The 27,100-nt window shown below is 43.8% G+C and overlaps 2 protein-coding genes across 5 annotated transcripts; one reads left to right on the top strand and one right to left on the bottom strand.

Annotated features, from left to right (window-relative positions):
- Positions 1-6,155: 6,155 nt before the first annotated feature.
- ATP5F1C (ATP synthase F1 subunit gamma) lies at positions 6,156-13,394 on the bottom strand. Of its 3 annotated transcripts, XM_040546687.1 has the most exons (10): positions 13,224-13,394; positions 12,605-12,639; positions 11,573-11,704; positions 10,720-10,924; positions 10,107-10,250; positions 9,644-9,708; positions 8,886-9,041; positions 7,715-7,811; positions 6,826-6,863; positions 6,156-6,286 (listed from the first exon to the last, which is right to left on the bottom strand). In XM_040546687.1, exons 1-9 carry the CDS (start codon positions 13,265-13,267, stop codon positions 6,857-6,859), a joined length of 885 nt encoding a protein of 294 aa, XP_040402621.1. In that variant the 5' UTR covers positions 13,268-13,394; the 3' UTR covers positions 6,156-6,286; positions 6,826-6,856. The 3 variants fall into 3 exon arrangements, with proteins under 3 accessions (XP_040402621.1, XP_040402623.1, XP_040402633.1); XM_040546689.1 differs by lacking the exon at positions 6,826-6,863; XM_040546699.1 differs by lacking the exons at positions 6,156-6,286; positions 6,826-6,863 and having other exon boundaries at positions 7,711-7,811.
- Positions 13,395-13,416: 22 nt separating this feature from the next.
- KIN (Kin17 DNA and RNA binding protein) lies at positions 13,417-26,923 on the top strand. Of its 2 annotated transcripts, none has more exons than XM_040546678.1 (13): positions 13,417-13,606; positions 14,838-14,932; positions 15,872-15,915; positions 16,016-16,138; positions 17,069-17,250; positions 18,376-18,424; positions 18,752-18,809; positions 22,287-22,407; positions 22,860-22,910; positions 23,594-23,662; positions 24,747-24,846; positions 25,092-25,192; positions 26,656-26,923. In XM_040546678.1, the coding sequence occupies exons 1-13, from the start codon at positions 13,493-13,495 to the stop codon at positions 26,716-26,718; spliced, it is 1,170 nt and encodes a 389-aa protein (XP_040402612.1). In that variant the 5' UTR covers positions 13,417-13,492; the 3' UTR covers positions 26,719-26,923. The 2 variants fall into 2 exon arrangements, with proteins under 2 accessions (XP_040402612.1, XP_040402602.1); XM_040546668.1 differs by having other exon boundaries at positions 22,284-22,407.
- Positions 26,924-27,100: the final 177 nt, after the last annotated feature.

Below are 27,100 nucleotides of genomic sequence, written 5' to 3'. Positions count from 1 at the left end.
TCCCCGCCGCCCGCCCCGCGCCAGGCGCCGCCGCTCCAGCGCCGAGCGCATCGAGCGGGGAAGGGAGGGAGAGGCTCGATGCGCTCGGTGGGGGGGCGGGGGGGTGGAATTTAGGGGGTAAAATGGTGGTGGTGGGGGAAAAGGGGTGAAGGGAGGTCTGTCGAGAGGGGGTACTGAGTAGGGGAGAGGGGGATGTGAGGTTCTGGGTGAATAGGAGAGGCTGAATTGGGTGGGAGAGGGTGAATGTGGGAGGAGGGAGTGGGTGTGGGAGGCTGAGGGTGAGGTCCCAGGTGGGTGTGAGAGGCTGGATGTGAGGTCAAGGCTGAATATGAGAGGCTAAATATGAGGGTCCTGGCTGAATACGAGAGGCTAAATACGAGGTCCGGTCTGAATATGAGAGGCTGAATATGAGAGGCTGAATTCAATATGAGAAGCTGAATATGAGGCGGAGGCTGAATGCTACAGACTAAATGTGAGGGTCCTGGCTGAATGTGAGAGGCTGAATATGAGGTCCCAGCTGCATATGAGAGGCTGAATTGAATATGAGAGGCTGAATGTGAGAGGAGGGATTGGGTGTGAGAGGCTGAGTGTGAGGTTCCAGGTGGGTGTGAGAGGCTGGATGCGAGAGGCTGGATACGAGGTCCCGTCTGAATACGAGAGGCTGAAATAAGAGGCTAAATATGAGAGACTGAATACGAGGTCCTGGTGAATATGAGAGGCTGAATTGAATATGAGAGGAGGCATTGGGTATGAGAGGCTGAGTATGAGGTCCCAGGCGGATGTGAGAGGCTGAAGATGAGGTGGAGGCTGAATACGAGAGGCTGAACATGAGATCAAGGCTGAATAGAGGGGCTAAATATGAGGTTCTGGCTGAATATGAGAGGCTACATATAAGAGGCTGAATATGAGGTCCCGGCTGAATATGAGGTTGAATTGAATAGGAGAGGGTGAATATGAGGTGGAGGCTAAATATGAGAGGCTGAGTATGAGAGGCTGAATGTGAGGTCAAGGCTGAATATAGATGCTGAATTGAATATGGGAGGCTAAATATGAGAGGCTGAATATGAGGTGGAGGCTGAATACAGCAGGCTAAATATGAGGTCGAGGCTGAATATGAGGGGCTAAATATGAGGGTCCTGTCTGCATATGAGAGGCTGAAGATGAAAGGCTGAAGATGAGGTGGAGGCTGAATACAAGAGGCTAAATATGAGTTCCCAGGTGAATACAAGAGGCTAAATATGAGGTCCCATCTGAATATGAGAGGCTAAATATGAGTTTCTGGCTGAGTATGGGAGGCTGCATATGAATATGAGGTTCCATCTGAATATGAGAGGGCATTTCTTTGCTGTGAGGGTGACAGAGCATTGGAACAGGTTGCCCAGAGACGTTGTGGATGCCCCATCCCTTGAGATATTCAAAACCCGCCTGGATGTCATCCTGTGCAACGTGCTCTAGGTGATCCTGCTTGGCACGGGGGTTGGACTAGATGATCTTCAGAGGTCCCTTCCAGACTCAGCCGTTCTGTGACTCTGTGACTGAGCCAAGTCTCAGACTGGAGCCACCCCACCCGATATATGTATCTGAACTGTGTTCAGCTTTAGTCCCCACGGAACCAGAAGGACACCAAGGCCCTGGAGCGTGTCCAGAGAAGGGCTACGAAGCCCTTCTACGAAGGTGAAGGGCCTGGAATACAAGTCCTGTGAGGAGTGGCTGAGGGAACTGGGGGTGTTTAGTCTGGAGAAGAGGAGGCTCAGGGGAGACCTTATTGCTCTCTACAACTACCTGAAAGGGAGGTGTGGGGAGCTGGGGGTCAGCCTCTTCTCACAGGTAACTAGTGATAGGACCAGAGGGAAATAGCCTTGAGTTGCACCAGGGGAGGTTCAGGTTGGAAATGAGGAGACGTTTCTTCTCAGAAAGAGCAGTCAGGCGTTGGGACGGGTTTGCCCAGGGAGGTGGTGGAGTCACCGTCCCTGGGGGTGTTCAAGGAAAGGTTGGACGTGGTGCTTAGGGACATGGTTTAGTGGGTGACATTGGTGGTAGGGGGATGGTTGGATCAGATGATCTTGGAGGTCTTTCCAACCTTAATGATTCTATGATATCCCCCTCCTTCCCTAAAAAGAAAAGAAAATGAAAGTGGGGTTTGCTGCAGCACTGGAGGGCATGTGGGTTTCTGGTGGTGTTTTGGGGACCCAGTTGCGCCCGAGGCTGATGATGCACTGGGTTGGGTTCCACGTCAGTATCCCCTCTCTGTCCTCTGTCCTCCACAGGCCTCATCCCTGGCTGAAAGCAGCCAGGCCAAGGGCGGGCAGTGCTGGGTCCTGTGTCCACACGAGGCTGGAGCTGAAACAAAGCTTGTCATTAAAACAAAAAAACAAACAAACAAAAAAAAAAAAGAGGAAAATCTTGGTCAAAACAGTCTAGATGAAGGCCTTTTGATTGTTTTCTTGTTGTTGTTCCAGCTGGGCAGAGAACGGCATTCACAGCTGATGTCAGTCCTTTCTGCAGCCTTCTCCATCACCAGGTTTCCCCTCAGGGAAACCTCACACGTCCACAGGTGCTTTGTACCCACACACATCAGTTGTTTTCTGTCCAAACCTTGCCATTAAGTCTTTACTTATGTGCGAAACCCTTTAATTAGGCTTCATGCTAACCATGTCAGCTTGTCACTGGGTTTGGAGGTTGTGGTTTGGGGCTACTATGTCCCACCTCGTCACCTTTGCATAGCCTCACCACATATCATTACCACACAAATCACACGTTGCCAACCCAGCATCAGGTTGGTTTTGGAGCAACCTCCTCTGCTCCCGTAGAAGTTGCAGGGTTCCTGCACTGCAAGGAATGTGAATCTGAGAAATGAGAAGGGAAATCTTAATATAATAGAGAGAATCCTTTGACAGTGATGGGACTTCTCGAGGACACGGGAAGGAGCCTGATTTAAGACGCTTCAAAACAAATTGATTTTTAAGCCAGGAGACTGGTAAGGGTTATTTCTCCCTTGCAAGGAAGAAAAAAAAAAAAAGGCTGACTTGTTATACTCCTCCTCTTTCTAATTTCAGTAATTGAAAATGGTTTTGTGAATCTCTTCTGGAACTGCAAGTTGTTGCACAGGCTGGAACCACAAAAACAAGCAACCAAACATCTATAAAAGCACGCTTGTGTATGCTTGTCTGCAGGTAAGAGGTCCCACTCCAGTGCCATCCCTGATAACAAGACAGGGCATAGCCAGGGAACTAGGACACTATCAAAAGTAAATAAAAATAAATAGTAAATTACTTAATTAAAGCCAATGACTTTTAATCAAACAGTGGAGAGCAGGATGAGCACAGTGAGCGTGAAAAAGCATGCAACCTTGCTGCGGTATGTGGATTCTTGAATGTAAATAAGAAAGTGCTTGAATTTCATGAGGGAAACAGGTCTGAAGTAGAAAGTGTGTAAAACAAACACTATGCACCCAACGTAAGCCAAATAATTGATTTGGGGGATCTTTTGGGGAATTGAACAGTAACAGATTTTGACAACAGATGTAGCAAAACTGGGAACAATGAGGAAAGTTTTTATGGGTGAGTTGTTTATTTGGGAAAAAAAGAGGGCAGGGAAAGGATGAAACGGTGGTGGTGGGAAGGAGGATCCAGAAACAAAAATAATAGTTATTTAGTGGTGCGAGGGGTGGAGTGAGGAGCAATGAAAGTGTTATATGATACTGCTTGGGTAGACACTAACACAAACACTGAACTGTAACTCATTGTGTGTAAGTAATGAGTGTGAAGCACAGAATTGTAAATAACAGTGTTGTATTACCAGAAGTTAATTAGTTCGTGAATTACTCCTTGATTTATTAGATAATTAGTAGTGTGCTAATTAGTCAATAAACAGTCTAGTCTCTCGGGTCAGGCACCTCTCAAGCCTGCAATCTAGGGAGAGGGGAGCGAGACTGATGACAAAGTCTGTCAGTTCATCATTTTTCAAGACAGGGAATGTTCTTTGTTCACTCTCTTCAAGCAGCTTTGGGGAGTTTTGAACTGACATTTCCAATCTTCTAAATTTTTTTTTGAGCGTTTTAAGAAGCTGTAAATGCACAGCTCACCTGTTAGGAAATTTCACAAGTATTTTTAAGGGAATTAAGATGGGATTCAAGGAATTGGAAAGAACCTTCTTCTGTGGACATGCTACTCCTTTGGTACCTAGGAGCATATAATGCACCACAGTAGGTCAGAAATTTTGATGCAGAGCTGGTGCATTCACCCCAATGATTGCAAAGTCAGAGGCTGTTAGGGCCGAAGTGTCTGAATTGTAAAATCAAATGCTGTTACTCAAACAAAAGGAGATTAGAATCTTTACTTCATATACATATGCATTAACCTTTACCTATCATCTCAGAAACAGAGAACAGATAGTCCTGAAAATGCTGAACCAAAGCACAAGGCAGAACGTGCTACACAGGAGCAGGTCCAGCAGCCTTGGCAGAAACCCAGCCTGCTGGTCGAGGGTGGCACAAAAAGATGGGGACACCCCAGGGCCTGCAGTGGGAACACGGGCTTGACCCAGGCTGCGTGCTAACCCCTTTGTTGTGTCTTGGAAAGGGTAGGGAGGGAAAGCAGGCTGGTGGATACAGGAGGGATTTCCTTATCAGAGGGGAATTGGGGGAATTGAGGGACATGACGTATGGGGGACAAAGAAGGGAACAATCGGACAGGATGGAGAAGGCAGGAGGATTGTTTTACTTCTTCAGGGTGCCCTGGTACACTGCTGCTGCACCGGGGAGTTCCTCCTGCCATGGGCCCCTTCAAGCAATTTCCAATTTGCCAACGCGTTTCAAACAGACCAACGTTTTCATGCACAGTGTTACACGTGCACATCATCTGGGATGTGAGAAACGGATCCCTGCTGACCCCCACGAGCCTCCTACCCACTCTGCATTCCCAGCTCCAGTCAGACTGGGCAAAGCCAGGTGGGCAAGGCCAGGCAGGGGGTGTTCTTACACAGCATCAGCAGAGCATGCAAAGTGCCGACGGCAGGCCAGGAGCCAACAATGGTCCAGCAGAACAGCAGCTGTGGAAATCAGGCACCGCTGGAAAGCTTTGGCCCTATAGGTGTGCAACATTAGAAGTGGAATGTAAATCATCACGACTACCTCAAAAACTGAGGTTGTTTAAATAACAGGACAAGCTGCCAACTGGGTAAATTACAATCTACTGTTGTTTTAGGCTTCCAAGTTTAAAGCAGTTTCCCACACTTAAGTAGAAAAGGAAACATGACAAAGCTTGATTTAAGTGTTCTAAATAAAAATAAAATTATGCGTCAAGAATTACAGGCTCGTGGTTGTGAACTAGGAATTGCACTGATCAAATAGCACTTACGGATTTTAGACCAGCTGACTTAGGTCTAACTCAATCCAAGAGCAGCTTGAGCAAGCAGCACGTGGCCGCTTATGCCTGTCCCTGCTGTCAAACTCACAGATGGGTTTGATGCCTAACGCCACATCCATTTTCTTCAGATCTCATCTGCAGATCCTCTTCCCGTTTCTGTCCTGTATGATGCCAAGTCTTTCAGAGCTCTTGATTTGTCTGCAGAAATGGGGGGTGGGAGCTTTCAACGTTTATGGTCATACTGCACCACTATTTCTTTCCCGCACTTCTACTATACCCTTTTATTTACTTTTTTCCTTTCTCACATCTGTCATGCCCAGTGAAGGCTGGAAATATTATTACATTATTGTATTTTACAGCATTCAAATATATATATATAAACAGTGTGCGTTCTAAGTAAACACTGAAATGATTCGTATCATCAGATCAGTTTCTTTTAGAATGCAAACTTCTGGAAACAGTACTAGTATTGTGTTCAAATGAGATAGAGGTCAGTGTTACAACTACACGATGCAGAGGGGTTATTCCTCCGTTCCCCTCCTTCAGGGCATAACACAACGCATACAAAAAAAACCCAACACTTTAAAACACAAGGTGTTAATACACTGAACACAGAATCTTTTTTACTCTTCAAAAGAAGCTCCCACTTATACGCTTTCTATGCCAGAAATTAAAATAATATAGTTCACAGCCTTTAAAAACTATGTTTTAAAGAGCAATCAAGTCAAAGCCAGATGTTTAGACAACTGAAAGCATTTGCTCCACAGACAACCAAGAACACGTGTTTCATGTAGGTGGTTTATTGTAAGAATTTACATATATTTCTGGGGCTTCACCACTTCTTCGCAAAATAGCAAAGCAGTCTCATTAACACAGACACTGGTAAGTTAAACCATCTGCTCAGAAGAACTCTTCTTCACCTGTAAGGAAAAGTGAATCAAATTAAAATCCTTCAATTAATTCTTTTTTAAACTCATCTCCTCCAATTTAAATGCTTTATTAACTCATTAATCTCCCTTACTCCCCGCTCCCCTCTAACTCTCCATAACAAGTCTGCTTTTCCTTGAAGCTTTAAATTTTGCATGTGCTTATTTTGCTACAGAACCCCCTTCAGGCAGAATGTCTTACAGACATTTTTAAGTCACAGCATAGCATGTCAGGGCACTACAGAAAAAAATCAACTGTAATTTCAAGTGAATCCAATAACCCATAAATTAAAAAGAAACATAGAAACTGTCCAATATTGATGTATGCTATCATGGGCATAGTATGTTGAAAATACTTGGTGCTCTCTTTAATAACCTCTTGCTTAGATTCAAACTCGCAATGGGCAGTTTTTCAGCTGTCTGGGAGTAGAAATTTGTCTGAACAGCATCACTGAACTCCGACTTCCTCATTTAACTTTAAGACCGTGTTTAGAAACCATCCATTGTAAATGCAATCTATTCCATAACTTTACCTCTTGGATTTGGCTGAACCTCTTTTGTCGATTAATCCCTGGTTATGATATTATGAGAAAAAAAACAGAACAAGCAGGTTAGCAAGCAACTCATGCAAATTAAGGCAGAACTATGCAAGTATTTGTAACTGCAAATGTATTGTGAGGGGCACAATACAGCACGTAATTGCAATAGGGGATGTATTCCAGACACTTTGTAAACATACAGGATATTATCACAGGTATTTGCATCTTTGAGTACCCCACCAGTTTTTCAACTGTTAGATGTAATACACATTAGCTACATGCAGTTACAAAGTGTGGCCTTAGACCACACAGTTTGTAACCTGCCGGACACACGGTTGCAGAACTTCATTCTCAGGGAAACAAGCAATATACTCAACTTTAACATTTATGATACACAGTTGGCATTAACAGACACCAGAAATGCCCTCTTCTTTCCAACCCCACCCCCCAAACTTCTGAACACTGAAGGCTGATTTATGCAAAGGCGTTTCAGTCACCTGAGTTCCTCCACTGTACTGTAGCAATGTGCTGGGCTGCTTGAGGCAGACAGAGGAGGAAAAAAACAGGTAGCAGGGGCAGAGGGGAAACCAATTCAAAGCCAAAAATGAGGAAACATCCTCTGCTCAGGCAAGGATGTGTGTTGAAGCTAAAAATCTACTTTACCAGCTGTCGAAGCATATCTGGCCAGAAAAGGCTGTCAAGCTTCACACTTGTTAGTACAACTGCCACAAGCTGAAAAACCTGGGAGTCATGCCATGGGTTCTCTTCCCTTTGGTTCTGGAAGTTACACGCCTTGACCTTCCCCATTAACCTGACTGAAGCAGGATGCAAGCATGACATGACTTTGGAAAAACTCCTGTTTCGTGTTTATACGGGTACTCACAGAGCAGCAGCACCAGAGATGATCTCAATAAGCTCCTTAGTAATGACGGCTTGACGGGTACGGTTGAATGTCAAGGTCAATTTGTCAATCATCTCAGCTAGAATAAATTAAGGTGGGAATTTAAGCACGTAAGTATTCAAATACAGGAAAAGTTGTATGAACAGAATACTAAATGGTCTTGTAAATCCACGGGGACGATCAAGAGGCTCACTGCACTTTTCAGTTTTCCCTACAGGTAATACTACTCACAGACAATCTAGAAACTAGATAATTTGGCTCGAGGCAACAGAATTGAACACCTGAAGAACAGGTGACAGACTAATAAATACCATAGTACCATTATCACTTATTTTAACATAAAACCAAATACTGTGTGCTTGTTTCAAGTTAGATTTCCCTGTCAATAACTATAACAATATTTCCTTCCAAGTTACTGCTGTTCTGGCAAATGGAGCCTGATTTTTTACATTCTTTTTTTCCTTTTTTTTCTTTTTAATGGAGATTGTACCACCACTCTCAAGATAAGGAGGTCGGCAGAGACCCATACTTACAGTTCCAGGTAGCCCTACTGCATATCATATCAGCTTCATAGAGCTACCAGTATCCTTTATGCAACACTATCTTTCTGAGACTGAAGTCTTATCACCATGCCCCCATTAAATGTTATTGGCTGTCTCCCACTAATACCAACTGCAACTCACTGCAGTGCGCTCAACTTGGACATTCCCCAAGGAATACTTGCATATTCTCAACTTTCTGCATGACAGGTGGTAAAATATTTAGCCAGTTTCAGTTTCCCCACCTTTAAATTGATGCATTACTAGTTACATCGGTCTTACAAATAGATATAGGTTTATAAAAACAATTTGGAAATGCTCAGACCAGCCACCAGCTTAGTTAAATATTCCATGTTCGTATTAAAAAAACCCTGTTGGTTCACTTTCAGTTACCTAGTCTTGTTTTCCAGATAATTGACAGCAATCCCTCTTTCCAGGGACAAAATGAGGTTCGCGTGTTCAGAAAAAAACAACAGTAGAATTAACTCCCAAAAAGCCAACTCAAATTGCAATTAAGAGAGAAGCTGGTTCACTTCTGATCATTTTGGAAGCAAAAAATCGCAACAAGGGAGGTCAGTAGTCGAAGCCCTGGAAAACCCAGGGAGCAGACTTACATGCGTTTTTGCTTGCGTTGTCCATGGCGGTCATCCTAGCACTCTGCTCACTGGTGGTGGACTCCTTCAGGGAGTAGTACAGAATATTTGCTAGCGTAAATTCCTGGTAGTTTCTCAGCACATCAGCATCAATGTCATCATAGATACTTAGGCTTTCTGCAAAGTGGATTCAGAGAAATCCAAGCTGTACTACTTTTAACAAAACACCACAGTATCACGTGGAAGACTCGCCATACAAAAGCTTGTTTCCACTTCAGGCAATGGGGAGAGATTTTTTCCATGTACTATGTCTCCATTCATAGCAAAATTTTAAATATCAGCAAGATTACTTATTTGGTGTGTTTTAATTAAGTTTCATCACCAGGGAAGTCAGATTCTGACAAGGGCCAAAGCATCAGCGGTGTATTATGTTTAATCTTCCCACACAACGCTGCACAAACATTTTGGGGTGTTTTCCCTGAGTAGTGCAAAGCCACTTGATGCTGAAAACACTGGAATCGAGTGTTGCATATGCATAATTGTTACTTGAGAGAAAAGTTTCAAACCAAAATTAGTACAGCCTTTATTTTTCACCTCCCTCCCCACAGCTGTTTGATTTGTCAGCCTCTGAACGCCAAGAGAAAACAAAATTTTAAACTTAACGATACGGGCACCATAATAAGATGACTTAACATCTTATTTCCATACACAGAATAGCATCTGTGTGAAAATACTTTCTACCACTTGACGTACCTGGTGGTTTCTAGTTTGCTACTTACCAGAACCAGCAACTGTTTCAAACGAGAAGATCGGTTTTTCATCAGTTTTGTAGGAGATGACAGACCTATATAAAAAGAGCATAACAGAGTTTGGCTGAAGAGCCTAAACTGAGCGTTTAATACCAACTTCAAACGATCAACTTCTGTCCTAATTCCTCAAAGTTTTGTGATACTTCTGATGAAGAGATATCAAATACCCGCAAGATATAACGATGCACTGACTGGAAATAATAACAACACGCGCTATACAAGTAAGAAGAGAACTCCAACCGTAGCTATTAAAAAAAATAGCAACAACCAAACTACAACAGCTCTTCACACACAATACAAAACACACTGACTCTTCAAGAAAAACTAAACATGCCAACTCAGTTAGTTTTCACATTTTATTTCACTGGACCAAAACACTATTTGGAAGTCTTCCACCCAAGATCTTTCCAGTGCAGCTTCAGTTTAACCTTACCTGAACCGATTGTAGATGACAGAGCCTTCATCGAATTCGTACCCAGAGTTTAGCAACTCTGAAGCGATGACTGAAGCATCTCCGAAGCTAGGAGGTCTCCGGCCCACTTCTTTGAATGTCATCAGGAAGTAATCGCTGTGCGTCCTGCAGTAACAAAAATCTGTGTCAGAACCAAGCTGGTGCTCTAGCGAACAACTGTCTAGGACCGAGAGGCAAGGAATGACACTAACTTACTAGTGTTAAGAACCAAGTATCCTACTGAATTAGGGTCTGGGAGAAATTTTGCTTCCCTCCCCCAGTTAAATTATGATTATAGCTTCATGATAAGCACACACTTGCAACAGGGTTCGTGTTGCTACCTTGTATTTTTGGAACAAATCTAAAATGTCATGCAGCAGTTTTGTAAGACAGCAATCAAATCCAAGCGATCAAAACCCACTTTAGCACATCAGCAGTCTTCTTTTTTCCAAAGGAACTTGGATTTAGCACAGTTCCATAAAATGCAGTTAGCTGTGAATGCCACACAGCTTTGAGCAGTTTTGCAATTTTAAAATTTCTACAATGGGAAAAACAACAACAACAACAACACAAAACAACCCCTCTCCTTTTTTACCTCTGAAGTAGGCCTCTAATTTTGTCGCCTACACCAACCACCATAACTTCTTTCCCCGCATTTGAGAGGTTGGTAATCTGATTCTTCAAGCTTTTAGCAATAGATGTATGGATAGCACCACACAGACCTCGGTCAGAGGACACACCAATAAGCAGGTGCTTCTTCTTGTCCTCGGGTGCCTTAATTTCTGCTTTCTCATACAGAGCTGAAAACAAAAAAGGAAATAGGTAAGTTATTCAAAGGTGCCACGAGGCTAATAGGTCTCATCAAAACATCTTTGACTAATTTCAGTTAAAATCACTCGTAAAGGGATTCCACATCACAGCCAGGTGAATTTTACCTCCCTCACAATCACTCAAGTTTGCACGTGATCTGACCAGAGGTGACAAAGAAGCAATTCAAAGCCACCTGCACCTCTGCGTCAGTGAACTTCAACTAAATAATGACACTGATTGCAAGTCCAGTGTCCAAGAAGCACATGCAGTTCAAGAGTTTCCAAGAAGGTTTGGCAGTACCTTTAAGTATTAGACCTGATGGTACAGGGATACAAACCTATTTCATTAACAGAAAGAAGGAGGCCAAAAAATCTGAGTAATTTTGCTTTTATGACTGATAAAAACAATTATGCAATCACACAAAGTTAAAAAAAATCAGATATCATAACTAATTTCACATTATAACGCTTAAAAATATCTTTTTATGAATTACATATAAAGGAATACTCAAGGTAACAGCGGCGTAGGGATACAAATTCTTTTGAAAAAACGTTTTCAAAAAGTCTAGGCATTTAATCAACACCATGAAAGCTTCCCCCCTTCTATTCCCACATCAAAGTGCAAGAGCCTTCTCTCACCCAGTGCTCCTGTTCCATATATTCTAGCAGGCTTCAGCTCCCTCTCAGCTCTTGCATATTTTGCTGCAGAAACCATCTTCATGGACTTTGTAATCTTCTGAATGTTCTTGATGGACTTCAAACGCCGGGTAACTACGAGGTTAATAGACGAAGGTCAAAACTGGTTAACACCGGGCACAGTGACATTGAAAACAAGCAATAAAATGCTAGCAAGAGCTATCCAGAAATCATTCTCCGAGTTCCTCAAAGAAGAAATAAATAAACAACGCTCAAATAAACCTCACGAAAGATATACCCTTAGTATTTTTTGTACCAAGACTGCATACACAGTAAACCGACTAACACGAATTCATCTTTACAACAGACATTTCTGCACCCTAGATGTAAATTTATTATTTACCCCAACATAAAATTTATTTACTACTCTCTTTCCTTCCGTTTCTACTTGTTTGTTTCTCAAACACATAATTTGAGGTATATTGCCAGCTTTTCTGGGATGACAGGGAAAAAACCCAGACCCAATACTATAAAGAGACAGAACAGCTTCCCTCCTCTATTTAGATTGTGGCAATGAGATTTATAAAATACTGATGCGGAAAGCAAACAAAACAGGTGTCCTAAGAACAAGTCCAAGACCAAACCCCTGTATAAAAACCTGCCATGGCTTAAAGAAGCATTATCAAAGCAGAAACATTCAGACAACCTTTTATTCCCCTATGTGGGACAATAAGCATAACCAACTCTGTTCACTTAAAGGTGAACAAAAGCCTGTTTTAGCAGATTTGACAAAGTTACTTTTAGGATATGTTTGAATAAGACTATGCTGGTTTGCTTATATATCACCTGAGTTAGTTTTAAGCAGTGACTTTCCTGAAGGACACATGGTTCATGTAAGTCCATGGAGGCTCACGTATCACTGTTGTGGTCTACCACAATGACTTTATGCAACAGACACCAACAGAAATTATCTTCTAACAAAGAGTCTTCCTACAACATTTCCCTCTCTTAAAAGCAGCCGAAAGCAGCACTTACTGTCTTTCAGAGTTGCCATGTTCCTGACTTGGCCCCTGAAAACGAACGTGGGAGAAATTAGGTCAGTTCATTACAACACCTGTCAAAGACAGGTCTGTTTATGAGAGACGGAAATTTAAGAACAGTTATTTTTTCAAAAAACACCCCCCAGCAGGGACGCTTCTCTCCAAACCTTCCATGTTTCTCTTTCTCTCTATATCACTTCGTAGGTTATCCACTACCTTGGTTAACAGCGTAAGCCAACCAAGGCCCACTGAGCAGAGCACCAGAAGGACACAACCTCCCAAACACCTCACGTTTTTCGTCTTAAATACTTAAGCCCAGGAAGCAGAGAGAGCCAGACCCTGACGAACACCCTCCTGACGCTGTCCACCCCCTCACCCTGTACCACCAGCCGCCTGCCCATGAAAAGCAGAGCCCTGAGATCCCTTCCCCGCCCGGCCCCATTGCTCCCTTCACAGCTCCTCCTGCTCCCTAATCCCCTCGCGCCTCCCCTCGTCCCCTCGCAGCTCCCCTCAGCCCCAGCTCCCCCTCACAGCTCCCCCTCACAGCTCCCCCTCACAGCTCCCCCCCGGCCCCATCTCCCTCCCACAGCTCCCCCCCGGCCCTTCCCCGTTACCATGCCGGCTGGTAAAGCCCGACGGAGGCGCCCCGGCACAACATGGCGGCGGCGGTGACAGCGGCGGCGGCGGCAGCGCCCGGGGCCAAGATGGCGGCGGCTCCCCCCCCGAGCCCCGCTGAAGGTCAGCGCCGCCGCACCGCGCATGCGCGCAGGACTCGGAGGAGGGCGACTTCCGGCAGCGCACCGGTGACTTCCGGTAGGTCCTCGGCGACTTCCGGCGGGGACTTCCGGCAGGGTGCAGGGGAAGGAGCGGGACCGCGGGCGCCATGGGGAAGTCGGATTTCCTCAGCCCCAAGGCCATCGCCAACCGCATCAAGTCCAAGGGGCTGCAGAAGCTCCGCTGGTACTGCCAGATGTGCCAGAAGCAGTGCCGCGACGAGGTGAGCCCCCCCCGGGTGCCCAAATCCTGCCTGGGGGGGGTGCCTCTGAGGGGCCCCGACCCCTCAGGGGCTGTGGGGGGGGGCTCCTGAAGGGTCCCGACCCCCCTAGGGGCTGTGTGAGGGCGTCTAAAGGGCCTCGATCCCCTCAGGGGCTGTGTATTGGGCTCCCGACCTTCTCGTAGGGGTCCCCAGCAGGGGTTGCAGGGTTGGCAGCCATCCATCGGTCGCCTTTTGTGGGCTCTCGTCCTGCCCGTGGGGTGTGAGCCTGTCAGGGAGAGGCTGGACCTCGTTCCATGGGAACCAGGGGTCCATGTTTGCTTTTGGGGAGGACCCATGGTCTCTGGGGCTTTGCAGCCTCTCATGTGTGGACCAAAATCCCCTTGGGGGAAGCTGGGTGGGACCTCAAGGGCTGCTGATCAATTGGGGTAGGGATTTATCCCACTGGGATCCCCAATCCCCCTCTGGGAGAAGTTTTGAACCGCAATGGACAAAACATGATGGTCCCAAGCCTTTTTTGGGCACAGTCAATCCCCAGCACGGTGATTGATCAGCCCTGCGTGAGAGGGAGCGTAGGATGGTCCCAAACCACCCCGCTGGGGTGATTCACCCCCACGACCTTGACAGGGCAGTGGGGATAAGAGCGAGGTGGCTCTCACCAGCCCTAGAGAGGAGTTTAGGTTGGTCATGGCTTCCCTTGGGCTCGGGGTGAGCTCAGTGACACGCCCGAGAAGATGCTGCATGTCTGAAGTGCAGCAAAGCAATCCTCATGCCGTCTCAGTACCTTCTCTGCTTCTTCTGTTAGAAAAAGATGGTTTTTTTCTGACCCTTCCCCCTCTTTTCACTTGTCTGTTCACTTGGGGCCAGGTGCTCACGGGATGCGAGTGTCCTCTTCCTCCTGGTTTCCACCGGGGTTGCGCCCTAAAAGCACCTCCACTTGGGGTAACTGTGCTTTTAGTTTTCTGTCCTTCATGAACAGACATTTTAACGTGCTTTTGGAAGAGAAGTAAAACCCCCGGTGGATGTGTAAGCATACTGTTCTTCAGCTCGTTCTGCTGTCCTCTTCCTTTCACCCAAGAAGATCAAATCCTCTTCTCTTTCCAGTGATGACAGGCAGGACTGAACTTGGTTAAGGTGTTTTACGTGAGACATCCGCTTATAAAACACTTTTAATAATTTTCAGCTGCCTGTTACAAATTGGGACAAAGCTAAAATACTTATTTTTATCTTGCAGAATGGCTTCAAATGTCACTGCATGTCCGAGTCCCACCAGAGACAACTGCTGCTGGCTTCTGAGAATCCCCAGCAATTCCTGAATTACTTCTCTGAGTAAGTTTGCTGCGTCTTCCTACCCAGCTCCGCATTCCTGTGTCGGATCTGCACAGCCAGACCTCTTAAGGCCACTTATGTCCCACTGAAGACACTTTATTCTGATACGTTTTAGTGCCAGCTGTGTTTTTTAATGGCTCCCTGAAAAGTTTCCTTTTGAAAGCACGTAGAGATCTCAGGGAGCCACGATGTTTAAAATTTGACAGTCTCATCCCATTTGAGATTTTTTTTCACCCCCAAATGAGGCAGTTTTTTCTCCCAGATTTTTAGCCCAAATGTGACAGTTTTATCCCACGTCCGAGTCCTGTTTTAAGTTGCTCTCCCGTACAAATTATGTCCCTGTTGTGCCCCAGCTCAGCGGCTGTCACACTCAGAGTTACAAAGAGCTGAAAACCGTCGCAGGGAGATAAGAAGCCGGTGGTCTGCCCCGTGTCTCGCTGTTTCCCTCGTTCCTTTGTCCAGCTGACCTGCCTGACAGCGGGGCTGTCTGCGGCACGAGGCTGAAGGGGAGGCTTTATCCTCCTGCCATTGAATTAGCGGGGAAATGAGCGATCAGTCTCCCCAACCTGCTGCTGCCCTGTGTCCTGCCTCGTGTTTTGTGTCAGCGTTAGTCAGCCCGGGAAGATACCTGGTAATGAAATACCAGCAATTAGCGGGAAGTGTTTAGGCTTCATTCTTCCCGTTTTATCCCTTGGAAAGGGTGTTAGCCTTCGGAGGATTTAACTTGTACGGGCACGTAGCATGCTGCGTTTCTTTGTGCGTACACGCTGCACTTAGTGGCACCTCACTGAAAAGAGGGAAACGAGCGGCTGAATTTCATCACGCTCAGCTCAAAGAATGCTCCTGTTTATGCTGCAGACATTTCACTGCTAATGACAATGACAAATGTCTTTGTAATTGTTTACATTTTCCTAAAATACTTTCTTTTTGTCCCCTAAGGGAATTCCGAAATGATTTCCTAGAGCTGCTCAGGAGACGATTTGGTAAATATCTCATTATTTGTTTTTAATGTTGTCTCTTGATTCCATTTTGGCTGCGTTCTCCTAGGTCCAATACTTACGTTTAATAATAATTCTGTTTCAGGAACAAAGAGAGTCCACAATAACATCGTGTACAACGAATACATCAGTCACCGCGAGCACATCCACATGAACGCCACGCAGTGGGAGACGCTGACTGATTTTACGAAATGGTTGGGGAGAGAAGGTAAATGGAGTTGGTCAGGGTCAGGAAGTTCTAAAATTATTGGATAATTGCTGACAAGTAATCAGTAAGCGTTTGTGTTAGTTCTCCCGTTTCCTTTTCCTTTCTTCCCCTTCCCTCCTGTATGTGTGTAACAGATGCCCAAACACATTTCTGTGCTAACCGTTAGGAATTTGCTTATGGAAAGCGCCGGAGGTCTGGGAGAAATGCATCAATCACGAACCTTTCCTGTAGTTACTGGAGCTATTGCTAAATCCTAAGTCAGCTTCCAAGAGTCGCCATTTAAAAAGTAAAAACTATGGCAGGACATCTCTTACAAATGCAGAATCCTTCAGGATTTAAGGTGACAAGAAGCAAGCAGTTGTTTTCATTCTTGGCCTAATGAAAAGATTTAAGCAATTTTGCGTTCAGTGGGGGGAACAGAGATTGTGTGGCACTGTGATACGACAAAGTTTACATTGGCTTAATTGCCTGTGTGCTACAGGGTGCATTGATGAGCCATTTAGCGTTTGAAAAGTCACTCTGAGTGGCAGTAACAGTAAGGGAGCATCGTGAAGTTTCCTATAGTGTTATGCTATTGATGTGTAGTGTTTATAGAGGTTAGATTTCTGTTTCCTTCCTCGTTAAAACAATGGGAAGGAAGCCTTTCCTTCAATAAGGAAAGTACTGTAAAGCATTTTGTCCACTTTATTATGTATTCTGGCCTATTTCCACATAGAACTGGCTAGCTGAAGGGAAGAAACAATCACTAAAGATGATTCAAAGTCAATTTTACCTGGCCAGTAAGGGGTAGGTTGTCTGCCTATGAAGTATACAAAAAAGTATTTGCATTGTTATAGCAAAAGTGAGCTACAAAAATGATCTCGATGTATTCTTAATTCCTCGCTTGTTGTTTGTTAATATTAACCTTTCTTTTTCTTGTGGTTTTTTTAGGTCTTTGCAAGGTGGATGAGACTCCAAAAGGCTGGTACATTCAGTATATTGATAGGGACCCAGAGACTATTCGCAGGCAACAGGAACAAGAGAGGAAGAAGAAACAAGACCTTGATGATGAAGAAAAAACTGCTAAATTCATCGAACAGCAAGTTAGAAGAGGCTTGGAGGGGAAAGAACTGGTGAGGAAAACTACCTTATATTTCCTCTCAGTTAAGTTAGTGCTGCTAGGATCCTTCCACTGGCATTTCCTTTGCAGTCAGTTAAAAGGTGATGAGTAATCGTCAGGCACCAGGTTACAGGCTGAGCACCAGTTCAGACTGGGGAGCAGCGAGCAAATGTGGCTGCATTTACATCGCTGTTCTTCTCTAAACCAAGAGGAAAATTATTTCCCCATTTTACTGTCTGATCCTAGCCATTTCAGGTTTGATTTAGGCTGTCTTCTCCCAGGCTAAAATCATCACATTACTTCATTTATGTTCTGAAACTTCTGGTAAACATTTATCTAAGATTGTAACCTGCTCTGGAGGAAAGCTTGGAATTGCTTTGTACCTTTACCACTAAATGAGTAATAGTTCTCTTCAAGTGATTAGCAATTTAAAAATCCTGAATTTAAGGTAGGAGAATAAACAGTGTCCAGTATGATGTCTACATTTATGATGCCTTAAAAACTTTTAGGGCTGCAAATAAGTACAGTAGGGAGGCTAAGGTAACTTGGGAGGCTGAAATAATCAAATCTACAAAGTCAAAAGTTTTTAGATAGTCCCGGCATACAGTTTGGGAGCTGCTCCTTTGGCATCGTTCCACGACTTCCCTACACGTTGTTGCCTGGGATTGAGACCTCCCATTTGATCCTGGGTGTTGATAGGTACATTTAAATGCTGTTGTAAACAATTATCTTTTCCTTAATTTAAAACTAATTGAAATTTAAATGGTCTGAGCCTTTAGTATTAAAAATCTGGAAAGATTCCAGTATTTTTCTTCTTCAGGTTGTCAGTCTGTCCAAAAACCAGTCTAATCATGCTGGTTCAAAATGAGAAAACTTAAGGTAAGCCCGCTTTCCTTTCATGCTGGAATCAAGCAAGTTTAGACAGCATCTCTGGAGAGTGTTGAGTAGTTAATTTTGCACAGAAGCCTGTGATGAGATAATGTTTTCAATTTATAATTGTATGAATCAAGCCAGGCAGGTTATTACAGTTACTATATAACCTCACAGGAGTCTGTAAAACTGAGCTAATCAATGATCACAAAAAAAAAATGATACCTTGGCTCAGCTTTCTGAAATCTATTTTGTATTCTTTTGGCAGGAGGCGCCAGTCTATACTGAACTGAACAGAGAAAATGAAGAAGAAAAAGGTAACCAGTTCTTGAAACATGCAGTTTTCTAGAACTTACAGAAGCTGATCTTGGGACTAAAATGCGATGAGGACTAAGGCTTGTTCAGTGCTTCCTAAAGTGCTTTGAGATAAGTTAAAAAGAGCAATGGAAATGTGGAAATACAGAGAATTTTTGTGTATATTTTTTGAACTTTTTTATTTTAAAAGCTAAAACAGAAATTAGTAAGTATTTTCAAACTTACGACCTTTCCCATTTGCAGATTGTTAAAATTGTAACACCTTTCAACGTACTTACATTTAAAGATAGAAATAGAGTAATTCTTTTTTCCTTTTTTTTTTTTTAAAGTTGCATTTAATTTAAACAAAGGAGCAAGTACTTCAGTAGCAGCATCTTCTAAAACCAGGTGAGAAAAGAATTTAAGGGCAACCTTGACTTTTACAAATTACTTACATGTCAGTGGTGTTTGTATTGGAAGATGTATGTTGTCCTGGAGTATCTGGGGTCTGCTGTCTCATCCTGACGTTTATTCAGGAGGGGATACTAGGCGACTTCATGGTTCCTTTTGTATTTTAGGCGGATGAATGGTTAGATCTTAAACGTATGCTGTGAGGAGCCTTCTTGAATTCACTAAGGTTCGTGGTAGATGCCAACAAGGTAATAGGCAGTAATAGGTTTCTCTAGGAAGAGATGGTTATGTGCGGGGGTGGATAAGGGATCTAATCAAACTGTTTAAGGTGAATCCCATCTAGTCCCAGCTGCCTTCTGTGAATGGCTGTTCATGACTTGTTCGTTTCAGTTCCTAAAAGCTTCGACTACTTCGTCTAGTTGGAGGTAACGCTTTCCCTGGTCATCTTTAAAGGAGCTGAATCTACCTGATGTAAATCTTTCTAAAGCCCACGAATTTAGTTGTCATCATATAACCACAAGCAACACGGACAAAAGAGATCAATAACGCAAATAATGCATACTTATAGCAGTCTGTGGAACCGTGTGATGAGCATTACATCTTTTCTTGTGAGGCAATATTGTAATTAAATGTATTGCACGTAAAACGAAAGCTTGCTTCTCATCATAAGCTTAGCTTCTAGATAAGATATCTGATGGGAGATATGCCAGGCAGAAAATGAGACAAAGTAGTTCTGTGCAGTACAGATGCAGATACAGATGCAGGCTTTGAGGAATACTTGTAAATTATCCCTAAGCGTTGAGTTGTGCTGAAGATGAGTTTGAAACTTAATGCGGACGCTCACTTGAATGGTTTCAGTGAAGAATTCAGATTTGCTTTTAGGGTGCTCGCTAAAATTTGGCGGAATGTGAAATCACGTATCGGGAGGTCTAATTTTTTCATAGTATACGATAGGTACTTGTATGTAAGCTTCGTAATGGTAGTGTTGAAGCAAAATTTGGATGTCTCCTTCACAGTAAGGTGACCAGCCTGCGGTTTATCTGTCACTGGGAATATAGTTTCCGTGTACGACTGAGGTGAATCCTGCCTCCCTGTGTCAGCCTAAAGGTGTGTTCTGCAGCTGTGAGATGTGTTGGCTGCTACTGGGGATCATTTGAGTTCAACCTGATACCACACGCTGCAGAATCCTGCCAAGGATTAGCGCTTGCATTTCCTGATTGGGGGCAGAAATAGGGCCAAGAGGCCGTAGGTTGTGGATGGTGGATTTTGGAGGATGTGGGGCTGCTGATTGTTGGGTACAGAGATGTAGTTGGAGACTTACTGAGAAGGGGGGTGAGAGGGGAGGTGTGCCCTCTGCTGTGTGTCCGTGTGGCTGGCACGGAGCTGGGAGTCACCACTGCAGGCACGGCTTCTGATGCTCACTGCCTTTGAGTAAACTGAGGGCCTGGGTTTTTTTTTTTTCCTCTGAGAACTTATGTCCTCAACTCCCTTCTTAACAAGGCTGCTGTAGTGGACAAGATTAGAATCACTTCTAATTAAGGAATGGGCAGGAGCTATGGCCAAGGTCACCCACTCTGATCCACAGCACTGCAAATGTACCCGTGCACAGACCTGTCCACACACTGATCAGCCTCCGCTGTACACAGTCAGGGGCTCCCCAGCCCTATAATCCCACGGGGAGTTCCTTCAGAACCTGTTTGCCCTAATGTTTAGGAACTTGTCTGCGCTTTTCTGTCTATTGTAGTCACGGCCAGTTTATACCAGTTGGTCTTGTGTTGGTGTGGGTGTTTAATGTAAATGGTTGTTTTTCTCCCCAGTGATTCTTTTTCCTCAGGCAATAAATGTATATAGAGAACAGCTTTAACCTTTCAGCCCTCCCTGTGCTGCACGAGCAGGCTTGTACTGTGATAGCCTTGTTTTCCTAATCCCTTCCTTGCCCTTGTTCCAGAGTCAGCTAAACTTTCTTGGAACAGGAGAGCTGATCCAATTTGGGCATGCTGCAAAGGAAACCTCACCGTGGCTTATGCAAGGCGCTAATACTTGTCTGTCTCGATGCCTCACGGTTGTGTTTGACTGTCGTGGTTGGCCTGTGTTGGTAGTCGTCATCCACGATTATAGCTAGACCCTTTTCTGCTTCTGTTCTGTAAACTGTTCCGAAGTATGTGAGCTTGCCTAACGTGCTAGTTAATTTTGTCTCTTGTAAAACACAGTTTTCAAGGTAAACCAGTCCTTTCTTGCATCCAGTTCTTTCTTGCTGTCCATACCGATGGCATACCTGAATAGCGTTGGTGGTCTCTCACTCTTTGTCCCAGGGTCCTTAAAGAATACCTTAAATAAGGTTTGTTTTAGTCCTGGCACCCGGGAATCCCTTAGTGACCTCACAGAAATGTAATTTTCCTTCTTAAGCGTGGGCATTGCAGTTATGTTTTAATTGTATTTTGCCCTAGGTGAAATTTTATTTTAGGTACTTGCTGTTGGATTTGTGATTTAATGTGCCGTTTCTTCTAGAACTCTCTTATGGAGGTTTTCCAGTCTTCCTTCGAAACACATTTGATTTTTCTCGCAATTTTGTTTCTATTGCCATTTCTGTGTCTCACTCCCATTATGAACCTTCCCTTTGCTGGTACCTCCAACGTCCTCACGACAGACCACCGGCAAAACATGAGATTTGTTGTAAGGCCATAGCAAGATTATGTTACTGTCCACCTCCCAGCAGCCTTCTTCGTGTTTATGGATGAGAAAACACCTAAATTTTTTACTGCATCCAAATGTTTTTTTTACAAAAACGTGCAAACACAGGCTGCCTTTAAGCACTTCTCACTTTACCTAGGTGTTCCCTGATCCCTAAGATAAAAATATTTCTGCTGATTGCTCTTTTCTTTCATAAGTCATAGGCTGTTTGCCTATTTTTACGTATGACCCTGAAGGTGGTGTTTATTTGCTGGGTGTAGAGCCCTTTTCTACAATTTCCCCTTCTTTCCCTCCCTCTGCCTGATTGATTAATTATCTCTGTCGGGAAGGATTTCCAGGCCTCTAGCCGTGTTGGAGAGTTGCTCAGTCCAGGTGGCTTCCCTACAGCCCCAAGCTTGCCATTTTGATTCATGTGTTTGAAAGAAATATTCCGAACCAATTTGAAACTCTTATTTGCAGACTTGTTTTCGCCTTGACCGTTTAACTCAAGTCCCCAGTCGCCTCTTTGCTGTTGCACTGGTGAACTGCCCACTGGATTTGTTTTCATTCAGCTGGGCTGCTAGCAGCGAACATCAGCGGACGTGGAACTCGCACCTCGAGATCAGTTCTCGCTGCAAAGCGCAGTCCTAGAGAAGGAGGCGTGCGTGGTCTGGAAGGTGACTTTGCACGACTGAAGTCAGACAGATCAGGAGGCCTTTTTGTCCAGCCAGTTCTTCAAATGCATCTTGGTAGAGGAGACAAGTTGAGGTCTGCTGTGCAAACGCCATCTTGCTCTTCCAGCAGTGTCCTTGGACCGAGTGCACTGAAGACGGCGGAAGGGGCAGTTAAAAGAAAAGAACCGGCTCATGGCTCTGGTCAGTCCAAAGAGAAGAAGAAGAAATCTGCACTGGATGAGATTATGGAGGTAACAATTGTGCAAGGATCTCTGTCTTTATAACCCCAATGAGTCCACTCTGCCAGGGCCTCCCTTTGAAGTTACCTCAGACCTTCAGTTCTTGTGGAATTCAGACCTTCACGTCCTATCAGGCAAAACTATCTCACTTCCCATTTAAAACCGTTTTCTGCTGCTCATCTGTGCCTATTCCCCACGCAATCCACATGTTGGAAATAAAGGAATACAGCTTTTGCAAGAGAAGAAAATATCTTGACAGAAATAAATGTAAATCTCCATCATTTTATCGTGGACTGCTGGATCTCATCAGATTCATTTTTGTGCAGCAAACAACGCTGACATACCCTTGTAGTACTTTTCCCCACTTGATGTGGGTCTGGAGAATTGATTCAGCTTTTTGAAAGCATGGGGAAGCTGCGGTAAAAGGAGGAAATAAATGGTGATTATTTGTTCTTGTTCTCTAGCTTGAAGAAGAGAAGAAAAGAATATCTCGAACCGACTACTGGTTGCAGCCTGTAAGTGTCTTAAAAAATATTGTTAAAACAAATGTGACCAGTTTTGCTTCTCTAAAGCTGCTAGCGATTTGAAGCATGTACAGATCCAAAAGCAGATTCCAAGCTAAATTCACTCATTTTCCAAGCTGCCAAATGTGAAAAATTACAGTACCTGGGAGGAATTACTCTCCCTGGTTGACCATGATCTGCAGTCTGAAACATCATATTCCAGATCTCGGATGGGGTGGAATTCTCTAATTAAGGAGTTGGTGCCATCAGTCTCTGCGGATGGTGTTTAAATTGTGACGGGACTTACAGCCCTCTTCTTTCTACACTAGTAGTTGACTCTCAGAGATGCAGAGTTCAGCATCAGCCTTTGAGCTGAGAGACCTCATCTAAGACTGGTTTTTAGATCAAGAGCTGCCCTTTAACCGCTGAGGGCTGTCATTTTATATCCTACCTTAAAATGTAACTGAATATGTAAAACAAAAAAAAAGTCCTGAGAGATTATACTTGGAGGCAACAATTCAAGGATAAAGACAAGTTCCTGAATGCTGAGTCTTTACTATTGCTGCTTCCTTCACTGTGTCTATAGTGTCACTGTGGTTGGGGTTAGAGTGACTTGCATGTGTAATTAGATTGTGTAATTGTTTGTATATTTTGTCATTTTAATGTTTTTTTTTCCTTCCTTTCAAATGTTCCAGGAAATCGTTGTAAAAATTGTCACAAAAAAGCTGGGGGAGAAGTATCACAAAAAGAAAGCAGTTGTTAAGGTAAAGTGTGCAAATGGAAGCACGTGGCTTTGGTTAGGTTGCTCTGGTACCAGATGACTTCTGAAGTTTTCTGTTTCACTGTGTAAGCTGTTCAGCCTCGAGCGAACACTTGATGGGGCTGTAATTCACCTTAACTTCACTGGGACTTTGGGCAGAGTGAATCCCTGAATTGGTTTAGTTGCATTTACTCAGTGATCCTTCCTTAAGAACTGTTTTTGTCCTGCCCAGCTTATCCCTATGAACACATCCCTCGTGAGGAACGGTCACTTTTTCAGTGTGAGAAGACCAAGAGCAGTGCGATTGCATTTTAATCTGAGACAAGTCAGTTTTGCACAAATATTTACACTGCGTGCTGCCTTTGAGCAAGATCTCCCTTGTGTACAAAGTCTTCAGTCTGTAAGCCTCGCTCTGTTCAGAAGTGCTTTCTTTTAGCCCCTGCCAGTGAAATGATGATGTACTAGGTAGTCCAAGGCCCAGCAGTCTCTGGCAAGAGCACCGAAGAACACCACCCAAGCATGTTTTGAATGATTGACAGCAGCATAGAGAGCTCAAAAATCACAGCTTTTTTTTGGTAAGCATCTCAGCAGGTCATGTGTCCCAGTGGCTGTCCTCCACTGAGCTCTGAACGTGGGAGGTTGAACGTGGCTTATGCTAGGTGTAAAGATGGTCGGTGACATTTTTCCTCATTGATAGGCAGCATCACTGTGTGGCTTCCAGCCAGCTTAGTCTACCATGAGAGAAAGAATTTACTCCCCATCTTCGATCGGATAGCTAAGGTAGCTGACCTGAAGGTTGACAAAGCCTTCAGACAAGGCTGACAAAAATTTTTGGTCTTCATTTACAAAGGAAACCAGTCTTTGATGTTTAAGAGAAGCCCTTTTAGTGCGGCCTTAACTTCAGTGTGAGGCCAGTCGGTGGCTTGCAGAAGCTGGATGCCTTTAGCACAGCTCAGAAGTCATCGTTGCATTTGGAAATGTACCAATGCAGACTCTTGGTCCTGAATTTGTTACCTTTGAAAATGCAAATTTAAAGGATTTTTTTTGTAATGTCATAGCCACTGATTGGCTTCTGCCTTTCACAACAGGAAGTGATTGACAAGTACACAGCAGTTGTGAAGATGATTGATTCTGGAGACAAACTGAAGCTTGATCAAACGCATCTGGAGACTGTAATACCAGCACCAGGTATGGCTGTTTGTTTTGCTTGTTTTCCAACTTAGCTGTCACAGCAAAACTTAACTTGCAGTTCTTTTAAACCACAAATCATTCACTTGAAAACTACACTTTGTGAATGGGTAGAGCTGGGGGCTGCTTGCTGGAGCCTCAAGGAGAAGCCTTCTGTTCCTTGGCGGGTGGTGAAGTTGAACCCAACTCCACGAAAAGAAGTTGGGAGCCCTGTTTTGTAACTGTTTTCCTGTTTCTCACTTCAGGCAAGAAAGTTATGGTATTAAATGGTGGTTACAGGGGAAACGAAGGCATCTTGGAATCTATCAATGAAAAGAAATTTTCGGCAACAATAATCATCGACTCTGTAAGTATAAAACGCTGTAAGGTTAGTTTGTGTAGAGTGCTTTTTCATCTGTATGCTGGAGAGCTTTAGGAAAAAAAGAAGGTGTCATTAATCCCATCTTACTGGTGGGGTTTGTGGTGTACAAAATGCTGTGCTCACCCCCCTGTTCCCAACTGGTAGGAAAACAGCTGCATGTTCATTGCAGACTAAGGTTCTGCTATTTGCCTTTAAGAAGATGCCCAGATGTTGACTTTGGCAAGTTTTTAACTTGAAAGTGACTTGCAAGATATTTTGTATGTTTGTTTTGAATGTGGCTGTTGTACTGTTTTGTGGGAAGGTAAAAAAAAAATGTGAAATATGCGTGGAGGTGATTTTTCTCCTCCCTTCAGCTAGACTGAATATGGGCCTTTATATGCTTTGTTGTCTGGTTTATAGTTAACAAGTACATTTGAGTTTTTTTTTGTTTTTTTTTTTAACATCACACCTTTCCCTGGGCTAAAATTAAGCCATGTGATCACCTCTGTGTGTGTGGCTATTTCTCTGCTCTCCTCTGCCAAACTGTCTTTAAACTCATCGATATGGCGGGGGGATATTGTCTCAAAGAGAGATCTCTCAAACACAGCTTGCAGGAGATACCTGGTAGTATCCTGTTCAAAGAAGGGCTGCAGAAACTCAGCCCATGTGGGATTCTGGAGAATTTACTTGAGGACAGACTGTGCAGGTGTCCTAACCACAGCTTTGGTTGGAGACAAGGATCGTGAAACATTGGTCTTGGGAAAGGAGGCTGTTTTTTTCTCTTGTTCTTGTATTTGTAGATGTAAAGATTACCTCCTTCTGTGTGAACTCTAAGTCTATAAATTAAAAAAGGGTGAAACTACCACTAGAAACCACTAAAGTCTGTGAGAACTTTCACAATGATTGTAGGGTTACCAGAATTTTTATATATAACAAGTCTGTATTCAAAATCAAATCTGTTTTTCCTTAGAAGCTCAGTGAATCAACTCAAAACGGCTGCTTATATTTGCCCCCCAAATCTGAGGAACTTAAACTAACACAAAGTGTCCGGAATGTGAAAAGATTTCTGAGACAGTACTGAAGCCTTTTCACATCCTGCAGTCAGATTGCAGGCAATGAAACAGAAAACTCTGTGTTGTGAACAAATCCCAAACCTGCAGTTCTTTTTTTAATGCATTCCACTATGTATCGCCTGTACAACAGCCGTTGTGCATTTGTGTGTGGCTTTTGGGCAGAGCTCTTAAACAGAAAAGTAGCTGTTGTGCTTTTACTGTGCACGGCACCGGGTAGAAATGCTAACGCCTGGGATTTCCAGTGCTGTTCATTTCAGTTGTGCTTCTTAAAAAATGACTGAATGCAGCAAGATTTGATACAACCTCTTTAGCTATGTTACTTTAAGTTCTCTGGTGGGAAATTCAACAAACAAGTTCATGTTTTGATCTTATTTCTTATACTGTTGTATTTTCCAGGGACCTCTAAAAGGACGCCGAGTTGAAGGTATCCAGTACGAAGACATTTCCAAACTTGCCTGAGGCGCTAACTGTGGATCAGAGATGATTTTGGTTCCCAAAAACATCTTTCTGGCTTCTTCCAGGCAGATACAAGACTCTACCATGTCAGGGTTTTTGTTTTCTGTGTATATGTATTTATAATGTATATAGAAATCAACCACGAGCAAACTGGTTTTATTTAAAGATCACTATAAATTTGTTACATAAAATGTTTGTGGAAATCTTATCAGTGGAAGTACTCCGTCTGATTCTGTTTCAAAGTTATTTTACGATACTTGATTCAATTTCCTTTTGTAAAACACAGCAGATAGCTGCAAGCTGGAGTGTGCTATTTACTGAGGTACGTTACAAGTTCCATAGGGTGGAGAACTACCTACAATAGCTGCTTGAGGCAGGCAGTGTG

Source organism: Cygnus olor, chromosome 1, assembly GCF_009769625.2.
Source record: "Cygnus olor isolate bCygOlo1 chromosome 1, bCygOlo1.pri.v2, whole genome shotgun sequence".
Classification (NCBI taxonomy): domain Eukaryota; kingdom Metazoa; phylum Chordata; class Aves; order Anseriformes; family Anatidae; genus Cygnus; species Cygnus olor.
Note: the sequence above shows the minus strand (reverse complement) of the source record. Positions and strands in the feature narration are given on the sequence as shown.